This window comes from Oryx dammah, unplaced genomic scaffold (assembly GCF_014754425.2).
Source record: "Oryx dammah isolate SB20612 unplaced genomic scaffold, SCBI_Odam_1.1 HiC_scaffold_16, whole genome shotgun sequence".
NCBI classification, from domain to species: Eukaryota; Metazoa; Chordata; class Mammalia; order Artiodactyla; family Bovidae; genus Oryx; species Oryx dammah.
Genome location: NW_024070200.1, coordinates 40,999,226 through 41,025,520, shown reverse-complemented (window position 1 = coordinate 41,025,520; position 26,295 = coordinate 40,999,226). Strand labels below are relative to the sequence as shown.

General features: G+C 53.6%; 2 protein-coding genes across 5 annotated transcripts in view; one reads left to right on the top strand and one right to left on the bottom strand.

Moving 5' to 3' along the window:
• Positions 1–1,429, top strand: part of APBA2 (amyloid beta precursor protein binding family A member 2) — a 361,135-nt gene extending 359,706 nt beyond the window's left edge. For 2 of the 3 annotated variants that reach the window (XM_040257406.1, XM_040257407.1), the window contains exon 13: positions 302–1,426. In XM_040257406.1, coding sequence (XP_040113340.1) covers positions 302–373 — 72 coding nt within the window. In that variant the 3' untranslated portion in view covers positions 374–1,426. Of the gene's footprint in view, positions 1–301 lie in introns of all 3 variants that reach the window. The other variant, XM_040257405.1, reaches the window with a different exon arrangement.
• A 908-nt stretch (positions 1,430–2,337) lies between these two features.
• Positions 2,338–26,295, bottom strand: part of FAM189A1 (family with sequence similarity 189 member A1) — a 248,225-nt gene continuing 224,267 nt past the window's right edge. For both annotated transcript variants that reach the window (XM_040257388.1, XM_040257389.1), the window contains 6 exons: positions 20,115–20,275; positions 19,310–19,445; positions 12,595–12,670; positions 8,180–8,398; positions 6,597–6,671; positions 2,338–5,533 (listed from right to left, as the gene is read on the bottom strand). In XM_040257388.1, the coding sequence (XP_040113322.1) occupies positions 5,214–5,533; positions 6,597–6,671; positions 8,180–8,398; positions 12,595–12,670; positions 19,310–19,445; positions 20,115–20,275 (987 nt within the window). In that variant the 3' untranslated portion in view covers positions 2,338–5,213. The remainder of the gene's footprint in view (positions 5,534–6,596; positions 6,672–8,179; positions 8,399–12,594; positions 12,671–19,309; positions 19,446–20,114; positions 20,276–26,295) is intronic.

The following is a 26,295-nucleotide window of genomic DNA, read 5'->3' as shown; positions in this document are numbered from 1 at the left end:
TCAGGTTGAGGTGAAGGGAAGAACAGACCTTGACCTCATGGAAAACCCTCTAAAGGCCCGGATGGGAGCCCAGATCACCATCTGCAGGGGCAGTAAACGCTTTCTGAGTCGCCATCTGGGGTGGTGACCTCGGGTAGGTCATTCTTCCTTTCCTTGGATGCTGGCAATTTACACAGGACGTGCTCAGGGTGCTTGGGCACCACTGGCCTTGTGGTGCTTGTTTTTGGGGTGCATGGAGGGGAGGGAGAGGTGGAAGCAGGGAGGGCCGGGTCAGCCCCTGACCTCTCTCTCTCATCGGCAGATCCACATGAAGACCATGCCTGCTGCCATGTTCAGACTGCTCACAGGCCAGGAGACCCCGCTGTACATCTAGGCTGCCTGCCTGCACCCTGATGAGCGGGAGCCGGACCCAGGACCTGACCCCTGACCCCACAGCGCACCCGAGGACACCAGCTCTGCTGAAGGGCATGCCCTCACCACCCACTTTTATTTTTTGGACTAAAAGGGGTATGTCTGAATTCAAGGAGGATGCCAGGAAGCAGTCTCTGTAGAACAGTCCAGTGTTTTGCCACATCCCGAGTTTTTTCACTGCGATGGGTGAGGGCTTGTCTGTACTTCCGTGTGGTGCGGAGCCAGTGTGCAGGGCGGACATGGGGACCTCTGGCCACGGCTGTGCAGGGAGCCCTGGTGGGGAGAGCGAGCTCAGGGTGGGGGGCAGCGGCAGTGCCCCCACCCTCTGCAGGGGCTCAGGCTCCTGCAGGGAGGGTGCCCAACAGCTGAGCGTGGGCGGCCAGCTCTCACGATGTGACCGGTCACTGAAGCCGGGTGATCGTGTTTCTGAGAAACGAGACGTCCCCGAGTTACATGAAGGGTGATGTCCACAACCTCAAGACTCCACACTTAGACAATATCACCGTTTTGACTCTTATCTGACAACAAGCCACTCTTCAGACAGTAGGCTTTTCTGACGATCTATGACCACACCTGCTGTCCATGCTCACCTGTCCACTGGTCCCTACATGCCCCTGGGCAGCCTCCCGCCACTGTGGGCCAACTGCCTCATCACAATCTCTGCATACACGCATCCACACATGTGCTCTCGCCTCAGACACCAGACCCACACCGGACACCTGTGGTCCCTGGGGCCCCACGTCTGGTCTCTTCGCTGTTAGCGGCAGCGTTCCTTGCGTGTAGATCAAGTGCAGCGTAGTCTAGCCCCGCCTGCAGAGCTCAGTGATCACCGATGTTGTTCTGTCTGGAAGTCTCTCTCTTGGGCCCAGGCCTTGAAGAAAACACTGTGACTTAAGAAGCCTTACCATGCGGTAACTAAGCTCTAGGACCACTGGATGAGGGTGACCTGTGTGTTGCATGCCGCCGACCTTGGGAAGACTCGCTAATACCACTAATAAACCCGAGGTCATGATGGAAAGCTGTCCTGCGGCTGGTTTGTTGACAGGGACACAGCCGCCTAGCTTCCCTTTGAGTCCGCGCCTCTCTGTCCATCTCTGGGAGGGGGTCTTCTCACTGGGTGGGAGGACTTTGGGCATGAACTGGTCAAGGGAGAGCAGGGACGGGGGGTTTGGGCTGGCTTAGATTGGAATCGCCTCTGTAGAGGCATGTGTGTGGATAGAAAAGGAAGCTGGCCCACTCGCAGCACCGGCTCCTTGCCTGCGGCTGCTCTGCAACCCATCTAGTGTAACAACAGGACTGACCATCACTGGCTACACTTCGTGGTCATTGTCCTGTGGCATGGGGAGGCAGGGTGAGCCTGGGCTTTGGTCAGAAGCACTGGTCTGTGTCCAGCATGTTAGCCGGGGACACTGGACAAGCAGGGCCCCTTCTCTGGCTGGGATTCTGGCTCCATGCTGTGAGCTAATAGCCAGGGCTGGACCACACTATGCAGTGAGAGCTGGAGGGCAGAGGCCTCAGCTCAGGGGCCCCAGGGGGCCAGCTCTGCAGTGCGCCGGATGAGGTAGGTGAACAGGCTGCAGTGGGGAAACCCATAGCTAGCAAATGACGTGGGGACAGGTGCCCCATCAAACAGTAACACATAAAAACAAAATTTAAGAGGGCTTTAGGCCAGCTGCAATCCCTCCCAGAAGCTAGGGTGCATCTCACAGAGGGATAGCTAGAGGCCAGCATCTGTGGGATCTACCTGTGTCTAGGCACCTGTCTTGTCCCTGTCTCCAGGAGCATGTTAGGAAATGCATGTCAGGGGCCAGGGGTGGTCACACTCCCTTGCTGGCTGTCCAGCCTGACCCTGGCTCGGGACCTGGTCACCAGCGGTGACACATGGTTCTGAGTCTGTCTGTCCTAGTCAGACCTCAGAGACACAGAGGCCAGAAATAGCTTTTATTAAAACACTAATCATTATGAAAACACCTTGAGGTACATTAAATACAGCCTGCCAGTTGTACAAACAGGCTTGAAAACAATTTCCTATAAATTCTGCCTTCATAGCAGCATCTGTGGATTGGTACAGCCAAGAGGAGAAAAACATCCATTTAAAATGAGATTTCTTTTCCATGGTTTGTTACAAGAATTTAATTTGTATCGCCGTTGCCAGCTGAAGGGGCCCATAAGTCCTTGGAAAGGAAAGCTCCCCGATGTTTGACAAAGATTTGGGGTCCAGCATGCCCCCATCTCAGCATCCCTGTGGTCCCTGGGGAAGGAAAAGCTCCCTGCTGTTTGACAAAGATTTAGGGTCCAGCATGCCCCCGTCTCAGCATCCCTGTGGTGCCTGGGGTTTGGGGGGTCTGATGGCAGTGTCCTGACAGGCTCTGGCTCCGAGGTAAGACGGCCCTCTGGGGAAAGACGGGTAGTCACGGGAGCAGTGGCACCAGACCCCGTGCAGGGGGCATCCTGTGCCTCGGCTTCCACCATAGCCCTTGGCAGCCCGCCTATTGGCAGTCAGCCAGGGCAGGCAGCACAGGGCTGAGTGGGCGCGGGTGCAACAGTGATGGAGGAACCAGCTTTCCCTGTGGCCAGGCACCCACATGGCCTGGGGCTCAGGGTGCTCGATGCAGGGACCCTGGTTCCCGGATGTCAAGGAGCAGAGTAGGGTTGAAGGTGCTGAGGCCCCAGCCCGCTGCCAGGCACCGCTCTCTTCCTGGGACCTTTCCTGGAAGCTAGGAGCCAGGGCCTGTGGGAGCCCACGTGGTCGCCAGGCCCTCAGGAGGTGCTAGTCCAGTGGAGCAGGACTCAATGCAGAGTCCTCATCCACAAACACTGAGTGTGAGAAGGTGTCTGAGGACTGAGCATTGAGAACACCTAGATGACGGGCTTTGGGCCAGAGTGCCCACCTGAGCAGGCACAGGCTGCGTCAGGTGTTCAGAGGCAGGAGATGTGTCTCCGTGCAGGGAGGGGATGCAGAGGACACGGAGCACCAGACCAGGCCTCCTGGGAGGTCACCTGTCCGGCTGCTCAGTGACAGTTCCGATGCCCACAAGGTCAAGCCTCACTCGAGCGACAGCCACATCTGAGACTGCAGGTTTAGCCTGGGGATCCGCTGTGTGAGCCCCCAAGCCTGATGTGGGCCCCTCTGCCCACCCGGGTGAGCCCCTGCAGCCTATGAAGCTCTGGCTGCCACCTCGCAGAGGCCCAGATGAAGAGGTGCAGGCTGGAGGCTCAGGGGAGGCCCCTTGGAAAAACCCATCAATTTACTTTACCTACAGAGAGAGTGGCTTTGGGGACTTCAAAAGCCCTTAGCTGAGAAAAATTAAGAGATTTTCATTTTACAGTCTGGATAAAGTGCTCATAAATTCATCTCTGGGATGTCTTGAGTGGAGAAGTTCCGGCTGTCATCAGAGGCCTGAGTAGATATTGGTCCAGTTCTTACCTCTGGGAGGCAGTGATCAATGATAATGTGACTGAAACAAAGTGTTCACAGCTGACCGTCACCTGGGCTTCCTACCTCGGGGTCCAGGGGCTCCTCTGCGTGTCTGGGCTGGAAACACTCCCCTAGCCACCCTCTCCCACTCCCTGACACACCCCAGCACACTGGCCCCAGGCTGCTGGACCCCTGGCAGTGGTGGGCGCCCTACCTGGCCCAACCCCCACAGTCCTCGTGTTGGGCCCGTGGGCTCCTGGTTGAGGACTGTGGGATTCAGTTGTCTTGTCCCACAGGGGCCACCAGCCACAGTCCAGGATGACACAGGTGTCCCTGTGGCTGCAGAAAGTTGAGGATGGTGCTGCCTTGGGGCCATGGTTGAGAAGTAGCTGCTGCTGAGATCACCAGAGCCAGGGGTCCAGGGGGGTGGCACAAAGATCCAGGGCCCCCAAGGAGGCTTTTGCACACTCAGGGTGGGGTTTATGGAAAGGGATGGACAGCTTGCATCTTCCAAAGAAGATGTGGCCGCTGTTCAGCTGGGGAAGGGGCTGCTCTGGGTCATGAGATCCCTTGAAGCCAGCTGGGCCAAGGCGGATGCGGGAAAACCCCGGGGGTATGCACAGGGGCTTGCTGTTCCAGGACAAAGTGCTCTGTGCCGAGCCGGTTAAAAAGACAGCGAAGAAGCTGCCAGAGAGGAAGCAGGGAAGATGCTCTGGTTGGTGGTGGGTGGAACAGGGAGAGGTTGCCAAGGAGATGTGATGGTGGTCTTTCAGAGCCCCTAGTCACAGCCGTCTGTCCCCCAGGGTGGCCAGGCCACTGGGGTGTCCCTCATTGTGTATGTGTTCACCAGATGTGGTGGCCGTGTTGCCCTTCGGGCAGATGGCTGAGCCCAGGATGCCGTCTGGGCTAGAATTACTTAATTTCCTTAACAATCAGCATCTGATACAGGGTAGATCGTGGATACAAACCACAAGGGAAAATGGACTCACTGCCTGACGCCCTGCTTGACCCGCTTAAACACTAAATTAAGTCAGGGGTGGGGAGGATCCTGCTCCTCCACGGCCTGAACCTTGAAGATACTTCAGTTCAGCTAGATGCATGACCCTGTCACTGGATTCCTGTTGCTCAGCTCGTTCAAGGCGCCATCTGCCTGACAGCACCAAGGATTCACGAGGGACACAGGAGAGTCGTCTGCTGTGTCACTGGGCTAGGTAGGAAGTGTCACCCCCAGAGAACAGCGGACAGGGTTCTCGTCCAGAGCAGAGCAGCTGTTTCCTGCCTGAGCCACCCTGGATCGCAGCCTCTCCCCACAGGCCCGGTGCCCCCATGGGGACTCAGGCACCAGTTCATCCGCATCTGTGTCCATGCCCAGACGGAGGCGCTGTCACAGCTGGCCCAGGACATGGGTGCTGAGGACAGCCTCCTCCATGAGGCACTCCTCAGGGGGCACAGCCGAGCGGGCAGACCCCACCACATGCCTCACCTCCACGGGCAGGGAGCTGCTCGAGTGCTCCAAGAACTTTGCCACCAAGACCCTGGCGTCCTCAAAGGCCTTGCTGTCCACTAGGGAGCGCAGCCGCTCTTTGGAAACTGTCTGTAAGGCCTCTGGCGTTGACCGTGGGTCTGCTTTCCAGGCGTCTGGTTCCCTGGGTGAGAGCTGGTGCCGACAGGCGCAGGCGGCCGTGATCGAGTGAGACAGGGTCGCTGAAAATTAGGGGAAAGAGACAACCTGAGAACAACTGACACAAAACAGAAGGCAGCCATCCAAGAATTCCTTGAAAAGCAAACACAGGGATGCTTTGGACAAACTCTCTGCCCAGATTCCCATGTCCCAGCCTGGCCCTCACTTCCTGTGTCCCTCTGTCCCTGGCCCCTTGTACCCCTGAGTTCAGCCTGCGTTAACCTAGAGGGGCTGTAGCTTCCTGGAGCTGAAAGGCTGGGGATGGGAGGGTGGGATTCAAAGCTGGCTGGTGAGATAGGGGCTGGGCAGGGGTCTCAGTTCTCAGCTGGAATTCGCAAGCATTGTGTGTGTTGGGGGGGGGGTCGGGTGTGATGCCCCTTCTCAGCCTTCCCCAGCTCCATGACCTTTGCCCTTGAGAGCTGGACGGCATCTGGACACACGTCTGCCTGGAGAGCAGAGCTGAGGGTGGCAGAGGGCAGTGAGAGTCCCTCCCCATGTCAAGGACAGACAGCAGCCATGCCTCTCGAGGCAGCCAGCTCAGGGCCCAGGGGCCCCATGCCAAGGGCAGGGAAATGACACCAGCTCTCAGCAGGGTCGCGGCCTCTCTGGATGACCCACAGAAAGAACCCCGTCAAGGAAATCCAGCTCCAGGCGGTCAGCTGTGATGAGTTGCCAAGGACCAGCCTAAGGCCTGGCCTGCCCCATCTATGTTGCAGGTCACACAAGAGAACATATTCTGGGTGGTCTGGGGTGCGTTTTGTGGCAGTGAGCAATCCTGGTAATGAAGCATGAGAAACTGTACTAGACTCACACATGGCGGGTGGGGGCCTCCTCCCTCCAAATAGAAACTCATAAATACAGTAAAACCAGTGATAAATCAGGTGTAGCCGCTAATACAGCCCACCAAGAGAGTGGGGAATGGTGGAGGCCAGCCCATCTTCCAAACCCAGAGGGCTGGGGCTTCTACATACCTGGACCACTCTGGGAGGGGCTGGTTGGGTTTAGGCACAAGGCAGCTGAGGACCACTGGTACTTCCGCCCCCTGCACAGAAATTATCAAAGGGTTTCAAAAAAGGGGTGTCTCACCAGTCCCCAGTGCTGCTCGGGACAGTCCTGCTTCGAGGTCCTGGCTGCAGGATGGGGTGTGTGAAGAGGCGTCACCTTAACCAGAAAGAGTTCAGTTAATACACAGCCCAGGGGAAAGGAATTCCCGATAATACTGTAGTGACCCTCCTGTGTCTAAGATGGATATCAGAGGTAAGGCCAGCAGTGGAGATCCCTGAATATAAACCCGGGGCAGGAGGTCCCCTGGCCTGTCACTTCCTCAGCACAGCCTCAGAAAAGGGCAGCCGGCCGGCACCACTGACAAGCCCAGAGCCCTTCATCCCAATCCCCATCCACATCTGGGGGTCCAGGCACCTGGGAGGCATATGCTTTTGATGAACAAAATAGTAACTGTCAGAGGTGACAGCATGGAGAGGCAGTCACAGGGGTGACAGCTTGTAAGCAAGCCATCACTGCTCTTTAGATCCATCCCTAACATGTCAGGGTTTGCAGAGCATGAGCTTCACTGGAGGGGTGGGAAGCGGGGACCCCAATCGGGTGGTGGTAGCCCTAAGGGGCTTAGAAACATCTGAGCCAGGAGCACGTGAGCTGCTGGTGCGTCCTCAGGAGAAGGTTCTAGGGGAGGTGGTTGGTGAGCTGGTCAGGGGGTGCAGGAGGGATGGGAGGGGTGCTGACCAGAAGCAGCAGAGGCACAGCCTGTACTTTCCAGTGGAGCACCTCAGGCAGTGGCCTGGGTGGACACCGGCTCCATGCAGAGGTGGGGTTCTCCTGGGAGCAGGATGGGATCTAATCCACCTGGGGTTCAGCTGGACAAGACCATTGACCGGTCCAGGCACCACTGGTCTCCTCTGACTTCTTTCACTGTATGGACAAGTCCCCACAGTGATAGTACTTGTGGTCAAGGGTCCCCCAACTTTTAGTGGCACAGACCCAGGAGGAGGTGGGGGTCCTCCAACTTCAGGATGTATGAGACCCCCTAGGGCGTGCTGTTGGGCTGCAAGGTACAGGACCCTGGGGCCAGGTCTCCCATCCTGGGGGCACCTAATGTCACGTGGACAATGCTGACCCGACCCAGGGTGCCCATGACGTGTCTGCTGGGGGTGGCATTGGCTGGCAGACAACTCCCGTCCAGCGGTGTCCCTAAGATGCAGCCCGGTCTTACGTGGCCCCTTGTCCCACCAGACCCCTCAGCAGACACAGGCACTTCCCAGTGTGTAACCCAGGCTGGTCCTGGTGGGGAGTCACCCAGGCTGAAAGACAGATACAGACTGTGGGCTCTGCCTGACCCGAGGTCTCACGGGCCCCAGAGCTGGTGTGAAGCCTGCAGGCTAACGCCAAGGCTGGCAGACCTGCCCAGAAGGCTGTCATCTCCCCAAACCTCCGTCCGCCTGCCCTCCTCCCTGACTGAGCAGCAAGCTCAGTGGGGGCACAGCAGAAGTTGCAGGGTGGCCATCTCCCTTCCAGGCTTCGGACATCAAGTTCACACTGCCCACGTGGCCCAAGGCAGGGCCCAGGGCTAGACTCCACTCCCAGGGGACATGAGGCCTGTGGTGTCCAGGCAGAGCCAGGCATGCCCCAGGACACAGGGGCTGGGGCCGCTGTACCTGTCGCCCTGGACGTGCATGAAGTGGGGTCACTGATGGAGTGGGCCATGCGCCTGGGACCTGGCCGCACCCGTGTGCCCTTGTGGGGGCCCTCAGGAGACGTGTGGTGGGGATGCGGGGTAGGCAGCGGGGTGCCCGTGGGGTCGTCGGGGGACAGGTGGCTCAGGCCAGGAGCAGTGCTGCCCTCGGAGGCCAGGAGGCTGGAGCCGTCGGCCAGTGCTGCAAAGAAAGGGACCCGAGTTAGTGCTGGTGACCACTGAGCCCCCCACCATGAGGGAGAGCATTCCCCAGAGTCCTCCCAGGGGGCAGGTGCAGCCCACCCCGCAAACTCCAAGCCTGGAAAAAACCCTGTCATTGTGTGAGGCTGATAGTGCTCTGTGTGGAAAGGAAGGGGAGGGACAAGAATCACTCCAGAAGGGGCATGGGCTCCACAGGAGACTCTAAGTCAGAAACCAGCTGCACCTCCCATCCAGGGCAACCTGGGGCGGGGAGTCTGAAGCACAGGAAGGTGCACAGGAAGGGTCTCTTGCTCCAAGGGCAGGGCCTGTGCAGAGAGAGGTGGGGGCCTGAGGGACCCTAGCACCCCCAGCCAGGTCCCAGTGGGTCTGAGAACCTGTCTGCCCCCACACAGGCCCAGAGTGCAGCCCCTCATCAGGCAGGGGGTTAGCCCAGGCTTGACCACTCTGGAGGTGGCCTGGCACCAGGTATTGAACAAGCTGCCCTGATGCCCCAGGTGTGAGAACTGCTGCTCAGGCCGGGCTCCACCCCTTGCTTCTCCACAGGTGGCCCTGAGGCGGGACTGGACCAGGATCCATCTAAACAGGGTCCCCAGCAGACCTGTATGCACACCAGGGCCTGAGGACCACCTCACTGCCCTGCCTCCTGACTGAAGTAGATGTTCAAGTTGAGTGGCCCACCTGGGGGACACGTGATAAGAACCACAGCAGCTCGAACTCCTGCAGGGAGGTGAGGGGAAGCTTTGGGATCTGTTCTTACCTCTGCTTCCTGTGGGTGCTGGGGGAGCCTCTCTATTCCCAGAGGTCTCAAGTGCCCCACATCCATGCACATCCTATGCCCAGGGCCCACCCAGTCACCCCCAGTCCCTGGCCAAGGACACACAGCTGAGAGAGGGTGGGAAAGAGGTGACAGGCTGCCAAGTGGGAGCTGGCTGAAGTGACCCTGTCCAGCAGCACCTGTGCTCAGCCACCGCCTGCCCCACTGTCCACCGCTGCCACTCAAGAGGTGGTTTGAGACCATCAGTCCCATCTGTCCGTTCAGAAAAACAAAGATGAGCCAGACCTCACAGATCACATGCAAAAAAAAAAAGAAAAATTCTTCAGGATCATTAACACTTTCCTTCTTTAAGATACTGTAAGAAGAAAATCAGAGAAGGCAATGGCAACCCACTCCAGTACTCGCCTGGAAAATCCCATGGACGGAGGAGCCTGGAAGGCTGCAGTCAATAAACCTGCAGCCATGGGGTGGAGAAAGATTTTATAAACATGATAGTGATAGAAACCATAAAGGAAAAGCCTGATACATTTGACAACAGAAGGAATGGCAAACTTGTATATGGTGAAGGCCTCGTTAACAGGCTTTGAGAAACAAAGCCTGAACTGGGGAAGCAAGCCTGTCATAAATAGGAAAATTGTCGCTCTTACACATTTCCTCACTTCTCTATTTAGCAAATATTTTTCTTATTTGTTGTTGTTATTTAGTTGCTAAGTTGTATCTGACTCTGCGACTCCATGAACAGGAACATGGAAAACCATGAACATGAACTCCATGCCAGGCTCCTCTGTCCATAGGATTTCACGGGAAAGAATGCTGGAGTGGGGTGCCAATTCCTTCTCTAATTTTTCTTATAAGTCTAAAAAAAAAAAACTGCTAGAGAAAAAATGGACCCCAAAACAGACCTACAAGTTGATGATAAACATGTAAAAAGGTATAGAAACCCAATCCTGTGTGAGTGTCAAGTTCACCTTTAAGGGTGGTTAAGGTCCCCAGGAGTGACAATGTCTGGGAGGGGCCGGGGTTTGTAACAAGCACCCTTGGTGGGAACATGAACTTGTAATAAAACCTTTCCAGGACACAGTGTGGTCAATACCCCCAAGTCTAAAACACATGTTCCCCTGGACTTGGCAATTTTCCTCGCTGAATTTATCCCAAGAAAATAATTGGGCAAGGGCCCCAAATCGAGTGTATAAATGTAGGAAAGAAAGAACACTTTCCTGTTTCATTAGAAAAGTTTAGACCTAGACATTGTCATCATAAACACTATAAAATCTTTTCAAGATTACCCAGCAGAGTGTTAAGTCTTTTGAATAGTATTCATTCCCGTGGACTCTTTGATCCCAACTCCCCCCTTCTCTTTTACCGCTTTATTGGGGTGTAATTTGTATGCAAAAGCCCTGTATCTATTTAATGTATATAATTTGATGAAATGGGACATATGCACACAAAATTGATCCCGAGTTTCTCAATGTTAGTGAAAGTCCAGTGATTGAGTTCCTCAAGGACATGCAGTCACAGAGAGACAAATGTGACTTATCTCTGTATATATGTCGTTAACAGAAACCTGAAAAAATTAGAACATTGCAGGAAAAACTCATGGTCCAAGGCTGGTAACTCTCATTTCTGCACACCGCCCCCCACTCCTTGACTTGTGTCGTGTAACTGTATCTTTGGGCTTCCCAGGTGGCTCAGAAGGTAAAGAACCTGCCTGTAGTGCAAGAGACATGGGTTTGATCCCTGGGTCAGGAAGATCCCCTGGAGAAGGAAATGGAAACCCACTCCAGTATTCTTGTCTGGAGAATTCCATGGACACAGGAGCCTGGTGGGCTACAGTCCATAGCGTCACCAAGAGTCGGACAGGACTGAAGTGACTTAGCACGCACGCATGCAATAAATGTGTTCAGCGAGGTTGTCCGATTTGAGGTGAGTGCATGAGTGAATCCCCTGAGTCACAGTCAGTCACACATACTGACCATGAATATGCAGAAACCAAAGGTGTAAATCCAGTGCCGATAACAGTTGCTCCAGAGAAAATGAAACATGTAACATGCACACCAACAAAAACTGCCCAGGATCTGTAGGTGAAAATGATACTGTGAAACCACAGACTGAAATCCACAGAGACAGGCTGTGTTCCTGCCTTGGAAGACTCAGGTTTAGAAAGATGGTGATTCCCTAAAATACTGAACAAATGAACTTATTCTACACAATAGGAGCAGACTCAGATATAGAGATCAGACTTGTGGTTGCCAAGGGGGAGAGGGAGTCAGAGGTGGGAAGGACTGGGAGTTTGGGATTAGCAGGTGCAAACTAGTATGTAGAGACTGGACAAACAAGAAGGTTCTAATGTATGACACAGGGACCTATATTCATTATCTTGGATAAACCATAATGGAAAAGAATATGAAAAAAGATTGTGTGTATATGTATAACAGAGTCACTTTGCTGTACAGCAGAAATTAACACAATATTGTAAAAAAAAAAAAAAAAGATAGTGATTCTGTTCAAATAGCCACACAGGTTTAATGTGATTCCTGTCAAGATCCCAACAAGATACAGGTGAACTGATTCAAAATTGGCTATGAAAAGGCTCTTGCTCCTTGGAAGAAAAGCTATGACAAACCTTGACAGTGTACTCAAAAGCAGAGACATCACTTTGCTGACAAAGGTCTGTACAGTCAAAGCCATGGTTTTTCTAGTAGTCATGTATGGATGTGAGAGTCGTGTATGGATGGACCATAAAGAAGGCTGAGCACTGAAGGATTGATGCTTTTCAACTATGGTGTTGGAGAAGACTCTTGAGAGTCCCTTGGACTCAAGGAGATCAAACCAGTCAATTCTAAAGGAAATCAATCCTGCATATTCATTGGAAGGACTGATGCTGAAGCTGAAGCTCCAATCCCTTGGCCAACTGATGTGAAGAGCCAGCCTGTTGGAAAAGACCCTGATGCTGGGAAAGATTGAAGGCAGGAGGAGAAGGGGAACGACAGAGGACAAGATGGTTGGATGGCCTCACTGACTCAATGGATGTGAGTTTGGGCACACTTTGGGAGATAGTGAAGGACAGGGAAGCTTGGTGTGCTGTAGTCCATGGGGTCGCAAAGAGTTGGACAGGGCTTAGCGACTGAACAACAACACATGAGGGAAAGGGCGCTGGGGTGAGGGGGGCGGACAAAGCCCCCTGGAGAAAGTATGAGGTTCCCAGGTCCGACCACTGGGGCAGAGGAGGAGGATGTGTGGAGCCTCCCCTGTACCTAGCAGGAGTGGCTCAGGCAGCTCCCATCCCTTCAAGAGGAGGAGACAGAGGATGTAACAGGAGGAGAAGAGAAGAAAAAGGGAGGAGGAGACAGGCCTGGAAGACTACCATCTTAAGCGTTCCAGACTAAAGAGGGTGTACTTACCTTGTGAGCTGAAGCCCGCAGCGATGTCAGGGTCCCCGGGGCCGGGTTCAGTCACTTGCGGGTCCGTGCTCGGGAGCTGCAGTGAGAAAGGGGATGTGAGTGGTCTGCTGTCTGAAGGGTGCATCACAGCCACCTCTAGAAAGGCAGGTTGACTCCAGAGCTCGTCTTCCACAGACATGTGAGCAGGGCTCCAATCTTCTCCCCTGAATGTGTTGGGTGGGTGGAGGGAGACGCCATTTCCAAGACTGAAGCTCTTTCCTTGGACCTTCTGCACTCAACCGTGTGCTCACCCTGAGAGCCCACTCTGAGCCCACTCGCCTTCCACTTACAGGCACTGCCTGGGGCTGATGGAGGCCACACACGCTCCCTGCCTCACCAGAGGCAACAGGACAGCCCTTCCCTCACCCCCGCCCGCTCCTCTCTCCCCGCCCTCATACTGGGAAGAGGACCATGGCACCAACAGTCATGGCAGCTCAGTGCTCTGGGCTGGCAGTATGCACACAGGCAGGCACTGAGCATGCTCCGCACTCCCCAGGGCTGCGTGCACCCGGCCTCCTCCTCTGCCTTCTGCTCACACGTAGGGTCAGGGGCTGCTCCCAAGGCCAGGGGTCCAGGTGCACCTGGAGCGTGTGCCAGTTGACGCAGGCCCCCAAGCCCAGTGGAGGGGGTAGCTGTGAAACTCGAATCAGGGTGCACGGTCCTCACACTTTTGCAGCTTTCTTCTTGAATGACTGTTAGGCCCAGAGAGGTCTGGGGAGTGTGAGGGGAGAGACCAGCCTCCCCATAGCACGTCTGCCCCTTGCCCATCCCCTTTGGGCTGGGATCCGCCCCAGGCTACTGCATCTATGCCCTCCCTGCTTCAGGGCACAGCAGCCTCTCCCCTCCCCAGCCATGCACCTGAAGGCATGAACCCCATGTGCACTGACCCTGTGCCCCTCATGAACACCATCCCTGGGTCCTCGTGGTATTTCAGGACTGCTGGCCAGTAATGGGCTGGTGGAGGCTGGGAAGGTCAGGCAGGCTCTGTGGCGGGCCTGGTTCCAGCTCAGTAATTACAATTCTGTCTCCCTCCTGCTCAGTCGAAAGTTTATAGTGTGCCCACCTTTCCTCTGTCAAGCAGGCTGGGGGATAGGCTACTGGCCCCCACCCCACTCCATCCCACCAGAGAGGTGAGCTGCACACCCACAGGGATCAGACAGGGAGGTGCCCCAATGGTCCCTTGGATCCCATGTGTATATAATACCATCCAGCACTCAGCACTTCCTCTCTGCCGGGGAAGGGTTGGTTGGGGTGAATTCACAACATCCACACCAGGTAACCTGTGTGGGAAATCTATGTCAAGAATCTCCAGCCAGGGACATCCCTGGTGGTCCAGTGGCTAAGACTCTGTGCTCCCAGTGCAGGGGGGCCCGAGTTCAATCCCTGGTCAGGAACTAGATCCCACATGCAGCAACTAAAAGTTCTCATGCTACAACAACAAAAAGATTCCACGTGCCACCAAAGAAGATCAAAGATCCCACTTTCGGCAACTAAGACTTTTTTTTTGATTTTTGCAGGAAGCTGTTTTTTTTTTTTTTTTAAATATTTATTTATTTGGCAACTAAGACTGGGCACAGCCAAATAAATAAATATTAAAAAAACAACAACATCAAAATAGCCCCCTTCAAAATCACAAAGAAAGGAACAGTGCACAGAGGTTCGTTTCCTAACTCTTGCCTGTATCTAACTTTTTTGACTCCCTTTTCTTTTTCGTAGGAGTGGGTGGCAACATCAGGCCTGAAAATAAAAAGCTTCTGGCAATAAAGAAATATAAATAAATAAAACAAGAGAAGTAAAATACACGGCAAGACAAGGTCAGGAGGAAATTGGATTCATGTCATGTTTTGCAGATGCGGCACCGGTTTCTCTCTGGCTCACAGTCAAACCTAGTGTTGAGAGGAGACAGCTCCTGGGACCAGGGCATCCATCGCCCTGGTGAGCAGGGTGTTAGGGTTGAACTTGAACGTGCCCTGCTCCCACCACCCCATGTCCAAGGCCACCTGGCCACAGCTCAGCCGTAGGGGAATGGCTGCTCACTTCAACCAGCATTGTTGATGAAACACAGAGGCAGTGGAAGAAATGTATTTGCAGCATAGAATTGGAGCTGAAATCTGAGTTTAGCAATAAAGGCTCATAACAGCTCCCACAGGACAGAGGATGAAAGGGCTGGGAAAGGAGAGGCTGCATGAATGACGTAATGTGGATGCTCCGATGCCTGCATTTGTTTATTCCCAGATGTGTTGTTTTGACCACTTATTGTAACTGAAAAGTCAATCGGCATTTAGGCAAATAAGCCAAGTTCCCCCATCTCCCTTTCTTGTAGGAAGCTGGGGCTAAGACTTCGTGTGTGGAAACTCTGCCCTATGTCTGTAACGAGTTTCCTACTCCTGGCTGAGGTCAGGCAGCTGTATCCTAGGTTCACAGAGTGCTGTCCTTGGGTGGTGGGTTGGGGGGTGGTGCAGTTATCAGCAATCAAGGAAAAGGGGCACTAAGGTTTTGGACTCATGTTCCAAAACAATCTTTTAAGATACTTGACTTACAGGTCTTCAAATGTAAAAGTCATTTTGTCTGAAAATACAGATAACAACTTTGAGGCCTTGGGGTTGGACATAGCTCTGTCATGTCCCTTGCCTTTCTTACAACTTCTGGCCCCACCTACTGTATTGCGACAAAAATCCCTAAAGCCCTGCTGGGTCACATCCACCCCAGATGCCCAGCTGCTCAAGGGAAGGTCTACAGTGTGGCGTCCAGGGTCATCAATCTGCATCCACATCATTCCCGTGAACCCTCTTCCTGCCCCCTAGGACTCCACGAGGAGCTGCTCTGGCTCACAAGCCCCATCCACCCACGATGGCCCAGCTGGCCCTTCCTCCAAGGCCACAGAGAAGTCCATTCGTCCCTGTCCTGTGACCCCGAGGAAGAGGACCCCATTCACCTCTGGATCTTAGAACCTGTGAACCAGTGCATGGTCTTATGGACCCCCTGGAACATGCACAGGACATCAACCTGGCAAATTTGCCCACTTTCCTGTTGTAGAAAGAAACCCCCTGCTTCCAGTTCTGCCCCAAGCTCAGGCCATGGAGAAGAGAGCTCATTGCAGACCAAGTCAGAATGGAACCTGAATGAGGCCGAAAGACACGGTCAATATGAACATGCTGAGTTTGGAGGTGGGTGGGGATGGGCATGTTTCTTTCCAAGTCAAAAATCTATTGAGATGCGCGGCCTCTGCTCTGCTCAGACCTGCACAGCATCTGGCTTGTCTTTCCAGGGGTGGTTGTCTTCCTCTCTTTATCCAAAGGAGCACAAATAGGCAATTTATACACATCTGACCTAACAAGGGTGTAACTAACCTTCTCATCTTCTGGGGAGAAGGGCTCATGCTATAAGAGAGCTGCTCCTGACTGTCGAGTTAGGGGGAGGGCTGCCTGGGAGAGGGGGCAACTGGCAGGGGCAGTGTTCCTTCCATGGACGGGAAAGGTTCCTGGACTCCCAGCTCCCCTATTCCTCCTGTTCCCCTGGGGTGTCTGTGGAATTGGCAAGTGCTGCCAGGCCATAGGGTCAGAGAGAACCAGACAGTGGCCCCTGGACTGGGAGGAGGAGGGGTGCAGTGGCCCTTCAATCACAGATGCTGCCAGCCAGGCCCAGGGAAGGGGGGCCACATCCAGTGACAACAATCAATTGTGCAGGCGGTTGTAATCTGGCAGTGACTGAGCCAAAGCAAGCTTACGTAAGATGGGTCTTTGCCCTTGAAAATTTCCTCCCCAAAATCCTGTGAAAGAAATTTCCACTTAGAGAATTCCTCAAACTTTTGGAAAATGATGTCATATGAGTCTTAGAACAGGTTTTACCATCATCATCCTCCAATATAGTCTATTCTATAGACTATAGAATAGTCTACAGTGACTATCATTATAAAATAGTGATAAACACTCAACACCCTTCTAGGTCCAAGTGTGGGGGTGCCTCAAATGTCACCCTCAAACCCAAAGCTGGATCCCAGCCCACTGTATCCTTGGAGGCCCAGCAGGGCAGGAGCGCGGCTGGGGCTTCTCACTGGCTCCTGCCCTGCTGCTGTCCACGGGGTGGTGCACACAGACCTGAGAATCACTGCTCGGCTCCTCTCCTCTGGACATGGAGGGAATATGGAGATGCAGGCCAGGGGAGCCCAGAGCTCTGTGTGGCGGAGGGGTTGTGGTGCGAAGGGGGATGTGGAGGGGGAGGTGGCAGGGGTCCCTCCCACCCCAAGGTGGCTGAGGAGAATCACACAGCTGTGTGGGCTTCCTGGGGTCTCCAGTTCCCCGGCCGCCCTGCCCAGTGCCCCTGCTGGTTACAGGCTGAGCTGCCTGTCTGCTCCCGGGTCAGCTCCTCCTGCCTTCCAGGGCCCTCCCACCTTCCAGGGCCCTCCCTCGCCTGGCCCTGGGGAGCCCCTGGCCCCATGCTCCAGGCCCTGGCACAATCCTTTCAGAACTCCCCTCACCCTGTTCCCACACCCCACCTCCACCCCCAACTATTTCCTCTCCGGCCTCTTCTTGGAGCATCTTGCCAGAGCCATTGACCCCGGTTCCCAAACGTGTAGCAGCTACAGTGGGGATCTGGGAGCCAGGCTGATCCTCAGATTCTCAGCAGCCCCCAGAGCGCTGGGGGTGAGCCCAGCAATTGCATTTGATTGACAGGCCCTCCACAGAGTCAGGAAGCCCCCTGGAACCTAGAAAAAGTATCCACACTCCTGGTCCCCCTCCTCGGGTGCCATCCCCCAACTCCCTGATGCCGTATGGTCCTACCCACTCCCCCACCCCATGGCAGCTGGTCCTGCCAGTCACCAGTAGCCCTTGGATGGTGAGCCAGGTAGACGGGGCTCAGTCTTTAACAACCTCCGGGCAACCCTTGGCTGGTGTCTTCCTCCCTGAGCACTGGTTTCTGGGACCCCTAACCATGCCTTCTCGGCCCTCACCTCCTGGCTCCAGGGCTTCATTGATCACCTCTGCAGTGAACCCCAACCTCTCTAAGCCCCAAGTCCAGACCCTATCAGCCACAGACATTCCCTTGGACGTTCTGATGATCCTGGTACCCAGCAAGGACTAGCAAGTAGACTGTTGTCCCCCACAAGTAGATATTTGCCCCTCCCTCTGAGCCTTTGCAGGAGCTGCCCCCTCCCCTGGGAGCACACCCCTCCTCTCTGACCTGCTGGCCTGCCAATGGCTGAGGCCTCAGCTCCCAGGATCCCTGGACCCACCCAGGGACCAGCATCCCTGCCCAGTGCCCCACAGTACCTGGAGCTCCACTCAGGGCTCTGACCACTCTGACAGGAAGTGGGTTCCCTTGACAATATTGACTGATCAATTTTTATCTTGAAGAGAAAAATAAACCACTTCAGGAAGGCAGAATGCTCTGCTTTGCTTTAAAGGGAAAAGTTAAAGAGAATTTGGTTTTTAATGAGTCTAGAGATGAGAGTGACCCACGTCACACTGCTGCCTCCTCCCTCTGGGGCTGTTGCCCGGTCTGTCCCTCCCCCACACAGGAAAACAGCCAAGAGACCCAGCCAAGTCCTTCTGCTGGGCCGACAGTCTCAGGACCTCTCAGTGGGACCAGGCCCTGAGAGAGGCCTCAGGGTGTCAGGAGCCTCTGCCTCGGCTAGGTGGGTGGCAGTCACACCCCAGGAGTCCGAGCAGAGCCCATGGTAGAGACGCCCCCAGGCGCCGAGCCTCTTCCCTTTTCTTCCTGTCACACAGCCACCGGCCTGTAAGACTTGATCCCCTGAAGACAGGATTGTGTCCAGTTACATCCCTGGAGGCTGAGCCTGGCACAGGGGGTCCCCAGGGCCACTCCTCAGGGGGTGGTGGGAACACACGGCCCTGAAGCCTGGCCTGCTCACTGGGGGACCCGTCTCACAGGGTGACAGCGCGAGGTTGGGCCTGTACCACCTCTGAGGGGGTGGGTGGGTGGCTCCATGGCTGCTGAAGCCCCACGGCCGTGCCCCTGGAAGTCCCGGTCCCGTCTGTCTCCTCTGCCTGGTGTACGGGGTGCAGGGGTGGCTGCAGTCTGTTCCCTGGATGGCTGTGTGTCCCCCATCAGACACACACTGTCCAATCCCTGCAGTCCCCCAAGGGGCCCCCATGTGGCCCCATCACTACATCTGTATTTGGGCCAATGCAACCTTTCCCTGTGTTCAACGTGTCTCTGCCCTGGCCAGTGACCCTTGATATTCGGCAATGACAGCATGATGACAAGGCTGGTGATAACAATACCAAAGAAGTGCAAGTAGCTTTTGCCAAGTCAGACCCTGACATGTGCCCAGCCCTGCCCATTACAACTGTCTTGGTCCACCTGAAGGGCTTGGTACTATTATGATCCCACTTCACAGATGAGGAAACCGAGGCCACACATCCCGAGTATGCGCCTTCTGGGCTCAGGCCTCTCTCTGGCTATAGCCACCAGGCTTCCGGCAGGAGCAGGGGTTCAAACCAGCTCTGTCATGTGCCTGGCTGACCATGACCGTGGCCTGTAGCTGAAACAGGCCAGAGCCCCCTGCATACTCAGGGCTCCCTGCCCCTGCCCCCTGCTCAGACAGGGCTGAGATACCAGTGTCCACAGGTTTGCTGAATGGCTGGGAGAGATTCCAAAGAAGGCAGAAAGGCCGGGAACAGGGAACTGGCCTGTTGGAGGGCCTGGGACTCACCTGGTTGGCAGGGCTCGGGCCGACCACAGCCTCGTAGGGTGGTGGGAGCTCAGCGGGGTACAGCAGGCCTGGGCTGTTGATGGCAACGCCATATAAAGTGCCGAACGGGGAGGAAGTGAAGTCCAGGTGGAGGCCCCTGAACGGCAGAAGGAGGAAGGTCACCCTCTGGGGAAGGAGCCGGCTGTTCCCATTGCCCTCAGAGCAATTGGAACAATTCCCATGCGGAATTCTTGGGGGTGTGAAAAAAAGTCTCATTCACTAGGTGGTTCTAACTCTTGTTTATTGCTCTCACAGGATACTGGTACTTTCACCAACTTTACCGTCTTTTCCGTGACAATGAAAACCATCTTACAGCTGACTTCATCTTTAATTAAATGTGACTGTAACCTGACAGGGAATAGGCAACCCACTCCAGTATTCTTGCCTGGAGAATCCCATGGACAGAGGAGCCGGGTGGGCTACAGTCCATGGGGTCACAAACAGTCAGACACGACTGAGCATGCATGCATGTTCAACCTGAGAGCTGTACTGTCTTTTCTGAGAGTGGAATAGGACTGGTCCTGCCTGGGTTTCCCCTCGGATATCCTGCAGTGAGGCCAGAGGAAGCACACAGGTCTCTGGGCGTCCCGCTCCACCGCCACCCTGCCCGGGGCTCTGCTGTCCGGACCAACATTCAGGCCTTCATCTGCCTCCCCTCTGCTCACCTGCATGGACAAGGGGCAACTCATGCCTTCCCCATCCCCAGACGGCTTCCCCATTCTTGGGCCCCAGCATCCCTCAGGGAGGTGTCCCCGGAGACACCCACCTGTGGGCCTCGGCAGTGGGTGTGCAGGTGTACTCTGGAGGGTAATAGGGCGGAGGGGGCAGCGGGGGCACGAACTCATCGAAATCCAAGGTCTGGTGGAGCACAGTACCATGGGGAGTCAGGCAGGCTGGGCTGGCAGAAGGTGCCCTTTGTGGAAGGAACTGGAAGACAGAGAAGTTCCGAGTGATCCGTCGGCCGGTGTGGCTTGTGTCTCATGAAGCTAATTGTACAGAAGCTTTAATGACACAGTTGGAACTCAGGGACTTCAACCTGTCAAACAGTGTTAGCTGTTGTATTCAACTCTTTGTAACCCCATGGACTGTAGCCCGTCAGGCTCCTCTGTCCATGGAATACTCCAGGCAAGAATACTGGCGTGCGTAGCCATCTCCTTACCCAAGGGAATATTCCCGACCCTGGGGTCAACCCACACTGCAGGCTGATTATTTACTCAAAGGAACTGGCTAAACACACATGTGAAACAATGGCTCTGTAAGGATCCCCTTCCCTCTGGAGCCTCATCGCGCTCTGTTCCCCTGCTGGTATACAGACATGTGTCTTCTGAGGCAAAGCACAGTCTGGGTAGATTTTACTCCTATCTCTGCCACTAACTCAGGCTGCATGTGGCTGCTGCCTTCTCCACACACAGAGCCTGGTCAATGTCCCTCCAGCCGGTGTGAGTCGAGGCTTGTGCGTTTAATCATCTGAGACAGAGGTGCTTCCATGGCCAAGGGCAGTGCGGATGTGTCTGCAGGCCTTGACTTTGGAAAGCCATTTGCCCCATGGCCACTGCATGAGGCTGAGCAGCCAGGATGAGGCCAAGGGCCCTGGGGGTCTCAAGGGGTGAAGACTCAGAAATTAGAGAAATCAACAATACCCTCAAGCATGAAATGCAAAAGGCAAAGTGCTTTCCCGTGGAAGGTCCAATTCCACCAGGAATGAGAGAAGGTGAGGAGGTCCCGGTGATCCTATTAGCAGGTTTAAAGGTGTCAATGTGGTCATGCGAGGGAGGCTTTTTAAAGGTTAAACAGAGGTCTCCATTTCTGCCCTAAAGTCCAGATGGCCTTTCCTGGGGGTGTTGGCCTATCTTCAAGGAAGTATCTCAGACTTAGCAGCAGTCACCTGGCTCCTCAGCCTCCACGGTGGGAATCCCATGAGTCACCCTGCCATGTCCCCAGTTCAGTTCAGTTCAGTTGCTCCGTTGTGTCCGACTCTTTGCGACCCCATGAATTACAGCACGCCAGGCCTCCCTGTCCATCACCAACTCCCAGAGTTCACTCAAACTCACGTCCATTGAGTCGGTGATGCCATCCAGCCGTCTCATCCTCTGTCGTCCCCTTGTCCTCTTGTCCCCAATCCCTCCCAGCATCAGAGTCTGCCAATGAATCAACTCTTTGCCTGAGGTGGCCAAAGTACTGGAGTTTCAGCTTTAGCATCATTCCTTCCAAAGAACACCCAGGGCTGATCTCCTTTAGAATGGACTGGTTGGATCTCCTTGCAGTCCAAGGGACTCTCAAGACCCCTCAAATCTGTCTGCCAAGGCAGCGTCTATCTGGGAGCCCGGGGTCACTGGCCCTGGACTTTGCTTTGAGACAGGCAGGTGGAAAGCCACACCCCAGGTCTCCCCAGAAGTTGGTGGCGTTAGGTTCTACCCACAGGGGCGTGAGAGGGAGTCAGACAAAGATGCAGCCAGGGAGGAGGGGTTCCTCAGACTGCTCCTGCCCCTCCTCCCCTCTGTCCTCTGCCGTTCACCCCTGGGAAGTAACGAGATCCCTGTAGGAGCTGTGCTGAAATCCCAAGGGCGAGTCCTTTCCCTCCCCTGGCCCTGGATTCAGTCTGTGTCTTATCTCTGAGCCTTGCCTGGTACCCCAGGCCCAGCAGATGCTCTATAAGCATCCACTTCATAGGTGAATAATACCTCCTGGCTGCCACCTCCAGGCAGCCCCCAGGTTATCTTCTCCTTTCGAGAGCATCTAACTCACCTCTCTGCCTTGGTTTTCTTCCTCTTGTTCTGCTTTAAAAAGTTACGTTTAATCCAGTGAGATGAGGTTACCACCTTTTAAAACTCTTTTACATGCCTCTGCTCCCTGAATCCCACCAGGTTTCCAGCCTCCTTACCCACTAACCCATGGGTATCCCTGAATCCTCCAACTGCCCTTTGAACCAACCCCAAATACCAAACAAGGTCTGTTCTCTCTCTCTGGATCCTGTCTCCTTTCACCCTCAACCTCCCAGTCATCCTCAGGATGTGCAGAAATGCTCGCTGTCCACCACTTCCTCTGGGGGCCCAAGCCTGCAGGGTGATGGCCAGGTGTGGAGCTGATCCTGCAGCTGGGTGTGCTGGGGAGGAAACGGGCCCTAAGGAATCACCTCCTTCCCATGGGACACCTGTACAAGCCTTGGGTGGTCCGTGTGATGACAAAGGGTTACCTGTGCCTGGTGAGCAGTGTGAGGTTGGTGCCTGTCTGAGGTGTTCACATACCTTGTGTGGGCATCACTGCCCAGCTCTCATCATCCTCAAAAGACGACTTTGCTGGAGAGAAGCCTGTTCTCATGGGTATGCTCTGCGGGAAGGACCCACGTTAGGCACACGCTTCCCAGGTGGCGCTAGTGGTAAAGAACCCACCTCCCAATGCAGGAGACAGAAGAGATGTGGGTTTGATCCTTGGCTTGGGAAGATCCCCTGGAGGAGGGCATGGCAACTCACTCCACTATTCTTGCCTGGAGAATCCCATGGAAGAGGAGCCTGGCAGGCTGCAGTCCATGGGGCCGTAAAGAGTTGGACAGAAATGAATCGAGTTAGCACGCACGCACATCCTTGGTAGAAAGAGTAGGATTATTGCCATGGAAAAGGCTTCTGAATGGAATTCTTGTCAGTAAGCTGGAGCTCTCTTCCCTGCACTCTGGACCTAGGAGTGACAGCCCCCTAGGCATCCTGCTGCTCTTTGGTCCTTCTACCCCTCCCTCAGGTGAGCAAGGACGCCTCCTCAAACAGGTTCAGACCAGTTTTAGTTACTACTGTTAATTTACAGTGAAATATGAATGCAGACAAGAAAACTTGCTTGTTCTGTGAAAACTGAGTTGGAGGCTTTGGAAAAGACTTCATAGCTAAGCAGAAACTGCTGCCAAGGTGGGTCTTGGCCAAGCGGTCGTCAGGATCATAAAACATCCATGCAGATGGCTTCACACGGCTGAGTCCAGCTGAAGGGAACTAAATCTGGAAATCACAGAGGGTGTGATCTCCACGAATAACCTGATACACCAAAGAGACCTATAGTCAAAATGAAGAGCCTGGCACCACACCAACCAGGGTGACAAATGCTCATTTGCATTTTTAAAGTCAAAATACAATGTTCCGTGGTATAAATGCATCATTTTACGTAAGTCTGCTGTAACTGGCTTTTTAGGTCAAGACACCCATCGATCCTCATCTGATAGTTAAGTAACACCTAGGACCTGAAGACCTTTGTGGTGAACCCAGACCTCAAGGAGAGTCACTGGGTCCGAGGAGGGCTGGATGGGTAGAAGATGCAGGTGAATTTGACTGATCTGGGAGCTCTTAGGGGCACTCTATCCCTCCGATATGGAGGCCAGAACCCCTTCCTAGCTCCGTGGGCAAGCCCACTGCATCACGTCTGTGAAGGCACGGTACTCTACCTGCCGCATCTGAAGCAGCTCCACTTCAACAAGGCACAGGACAAGGGGAGAGCATAAATGACAGCAACAAAGGACAATGCTAACTAGCTGGTGCCAAAGGGAGATGCCTGTAATAGCAGACGATGTCCCTAAGGCTGGGTGACAGGCAATAAAATAAGTGGGAAAGAAAACAGCTTACTGCAAAAATGGAAAACTGAGATTACGCATAGGAAATAAAACTAAAAACATGCAATTATAGGCCTGTGGAGGTAAATGCTTTCTCATGAAACTATATCAATAAATGGAATTTTATCATCAGATGGTCTTTTGGAAATAATGGTCCACTGTTTTCAAATGTATTACAGGAATTCAATTAGATAAATTCTGACCATAGGCATAACAATTTGCATCTCATGTAGGCATGTTTTCATTATATGAATTCTCCCCAAATTATTAATTATTCCAAAATGTTGATCCACAGAAATAAGAATAAAATTGTGGGCTCCTTCCACGTGGGATAAGGCCTTTGTTGTGAGTCACAGTGTGTGGGCGGGAGTGCCCCATGGCTTTTCCTGCATAAAATACACCTGTAAAACATTCTCTAATTTTCTAGGTCTGTGTTTTTATAGCAGAGCCAGAACTTAAAGTTACTGGGGTAGCAATGTGTGTGCAGACAACCCCTAGACTTTTTTTTTTAGTTTTTATCTCAAGCCCCTAGAGTTGTCTGACCTACATTTAAATTGATGGCAATATATCTAGTGACACTCTTTTACATAAGTGACAGTAACAAAAGACGAAGTTAACAAGCTGGTGCCGAACGGAGATGCGTGTAATAGCAGACAATGTCCCTGAGGCTGGGTGGCTGGCAATAAGGTAAGTGCAGAGGAAAACAGGTTACTGGAAAATCTTTTGAGAATCTTTCAAGAGCACTCAATTTTATTGTAATAGAAATAATGCTCTTTTGGCACTCATATTTTGTTGGTTCACACAGCAGTAGAATAGGCACTTACAATCCATATGCCCCTGGTATAAACCTGTTTGGGGATACATACAACCATGGCTGTCTATTTTTCTGGGCTCCAAAATCACTGCAGATGGTGACTGCAGCCATGAAATTAAAAGACGCTTACTCCTTGGAAGAAAAGTTATGACCAACCTAGACAGCGTATTCAAAAGCAGAGACATTACTTTGCCAACAAAGGTCCATCTAGTCAAGGCTATGGTTTTTCCTGTGGTCATGTATGGATGTGAGAGTTGGACTATAAAGAAAGCTGAGCGTGAAAGAATTGATGCTTTTGAACTATGGTGTTGGAGAAGACTCTTGAGAGTCCCTTGGACTGCAAGGAGATCCAACCAGTCCATCGTAAAGGAGATCAATCCTGGGTGTTTATTGGAAGGCCTGATGTTGAAGCTGAAACTCCAATAGTTTGGGCACCTGATGTGAAGAGCTGACTCATTGGAAAGACCCTGATGCTGGGAAAGATTGAAGGCAGGAGGAGAAGGGGACAACAGAGGATGAGATGGTTGGATGGCATCACCGACTCAATGGACCTGGGTTTGGGTTGACTCTGGGAGTTGGTGATGGACAGGGAGGCCTGACGTGCTGCGGTTCATGGGGTCGCAAAGTGTCGGACATGACTGAGCAACTGAACTGAACTGAACTGAACAACCGCCTCTAGGAAAGCTGAGGATCCAACTGCTGGGAGCAGAAATGGTAAGTGGGTGAACTGCAGAGGCTGCAGGGCAGGGGGTGGGGAAGGAGAGGGAACCCTGGGCAGCGGGCAGAGCATCTTCCAGGCAGGATGCAGAGCCACATTGGCTGGCCAGGTGGTTCAGTGCAGGTTGGTCCAGAGAGCCGTAACTGTATGTACAAGGAGAACCATTTGCAGAGGCAGTGGCAGAAGCCAAATAAAAAACGAGCAGCAACTCAGAGAAATGGCCAAATAACTGATGTGACTTCCATCTCAGGGACCAAAGCAGATATTCAAACATCTCTCTCTCTATTGACTTAGCTGGATGGCCATGATTGTTTCAGGTTGAAAGATCAAGTCACAGAGTAATATACATGGTGTGAGCTGGTTTGGGCAAAAATACGAGGATTAAATGAAGGAAGAAAGGGAAGGAAAGAGAGAAATGGAAGAGAGGACGGAAGGAGGAAAAAAGAAGGAAGCGAGAATATTCATGTATTTTTTAATGTTGTTTAGTTGCTAAGTCCTGTCAGACTCTTTGTGACCCCATGGATGGTAGTCTACCAGGTTGCTCTGTCTATAGGATTTCCCAGGCAAAAATACTGGAGTGGGTTGCCATTTCCTCCTCTAGAGGATCTTCCCTATCCAGGGGCTGAACCCACATCTCTTGCATCTTCTGCACTGGCAGGCAGATTCTTTACCTCTGAGCCACCAGGGAAGCTCATATGTTTAAGTCCTAAGGAATAAAGAAAGAAATGGAAGATTCACTGCAAAGCTTCCTCAGGAGGATACAGTGGGTTTAAGGAAATGGTCAACTTTTTCTTTATCTATCTCTATATTTTCCTTGTTTCAATGATCCT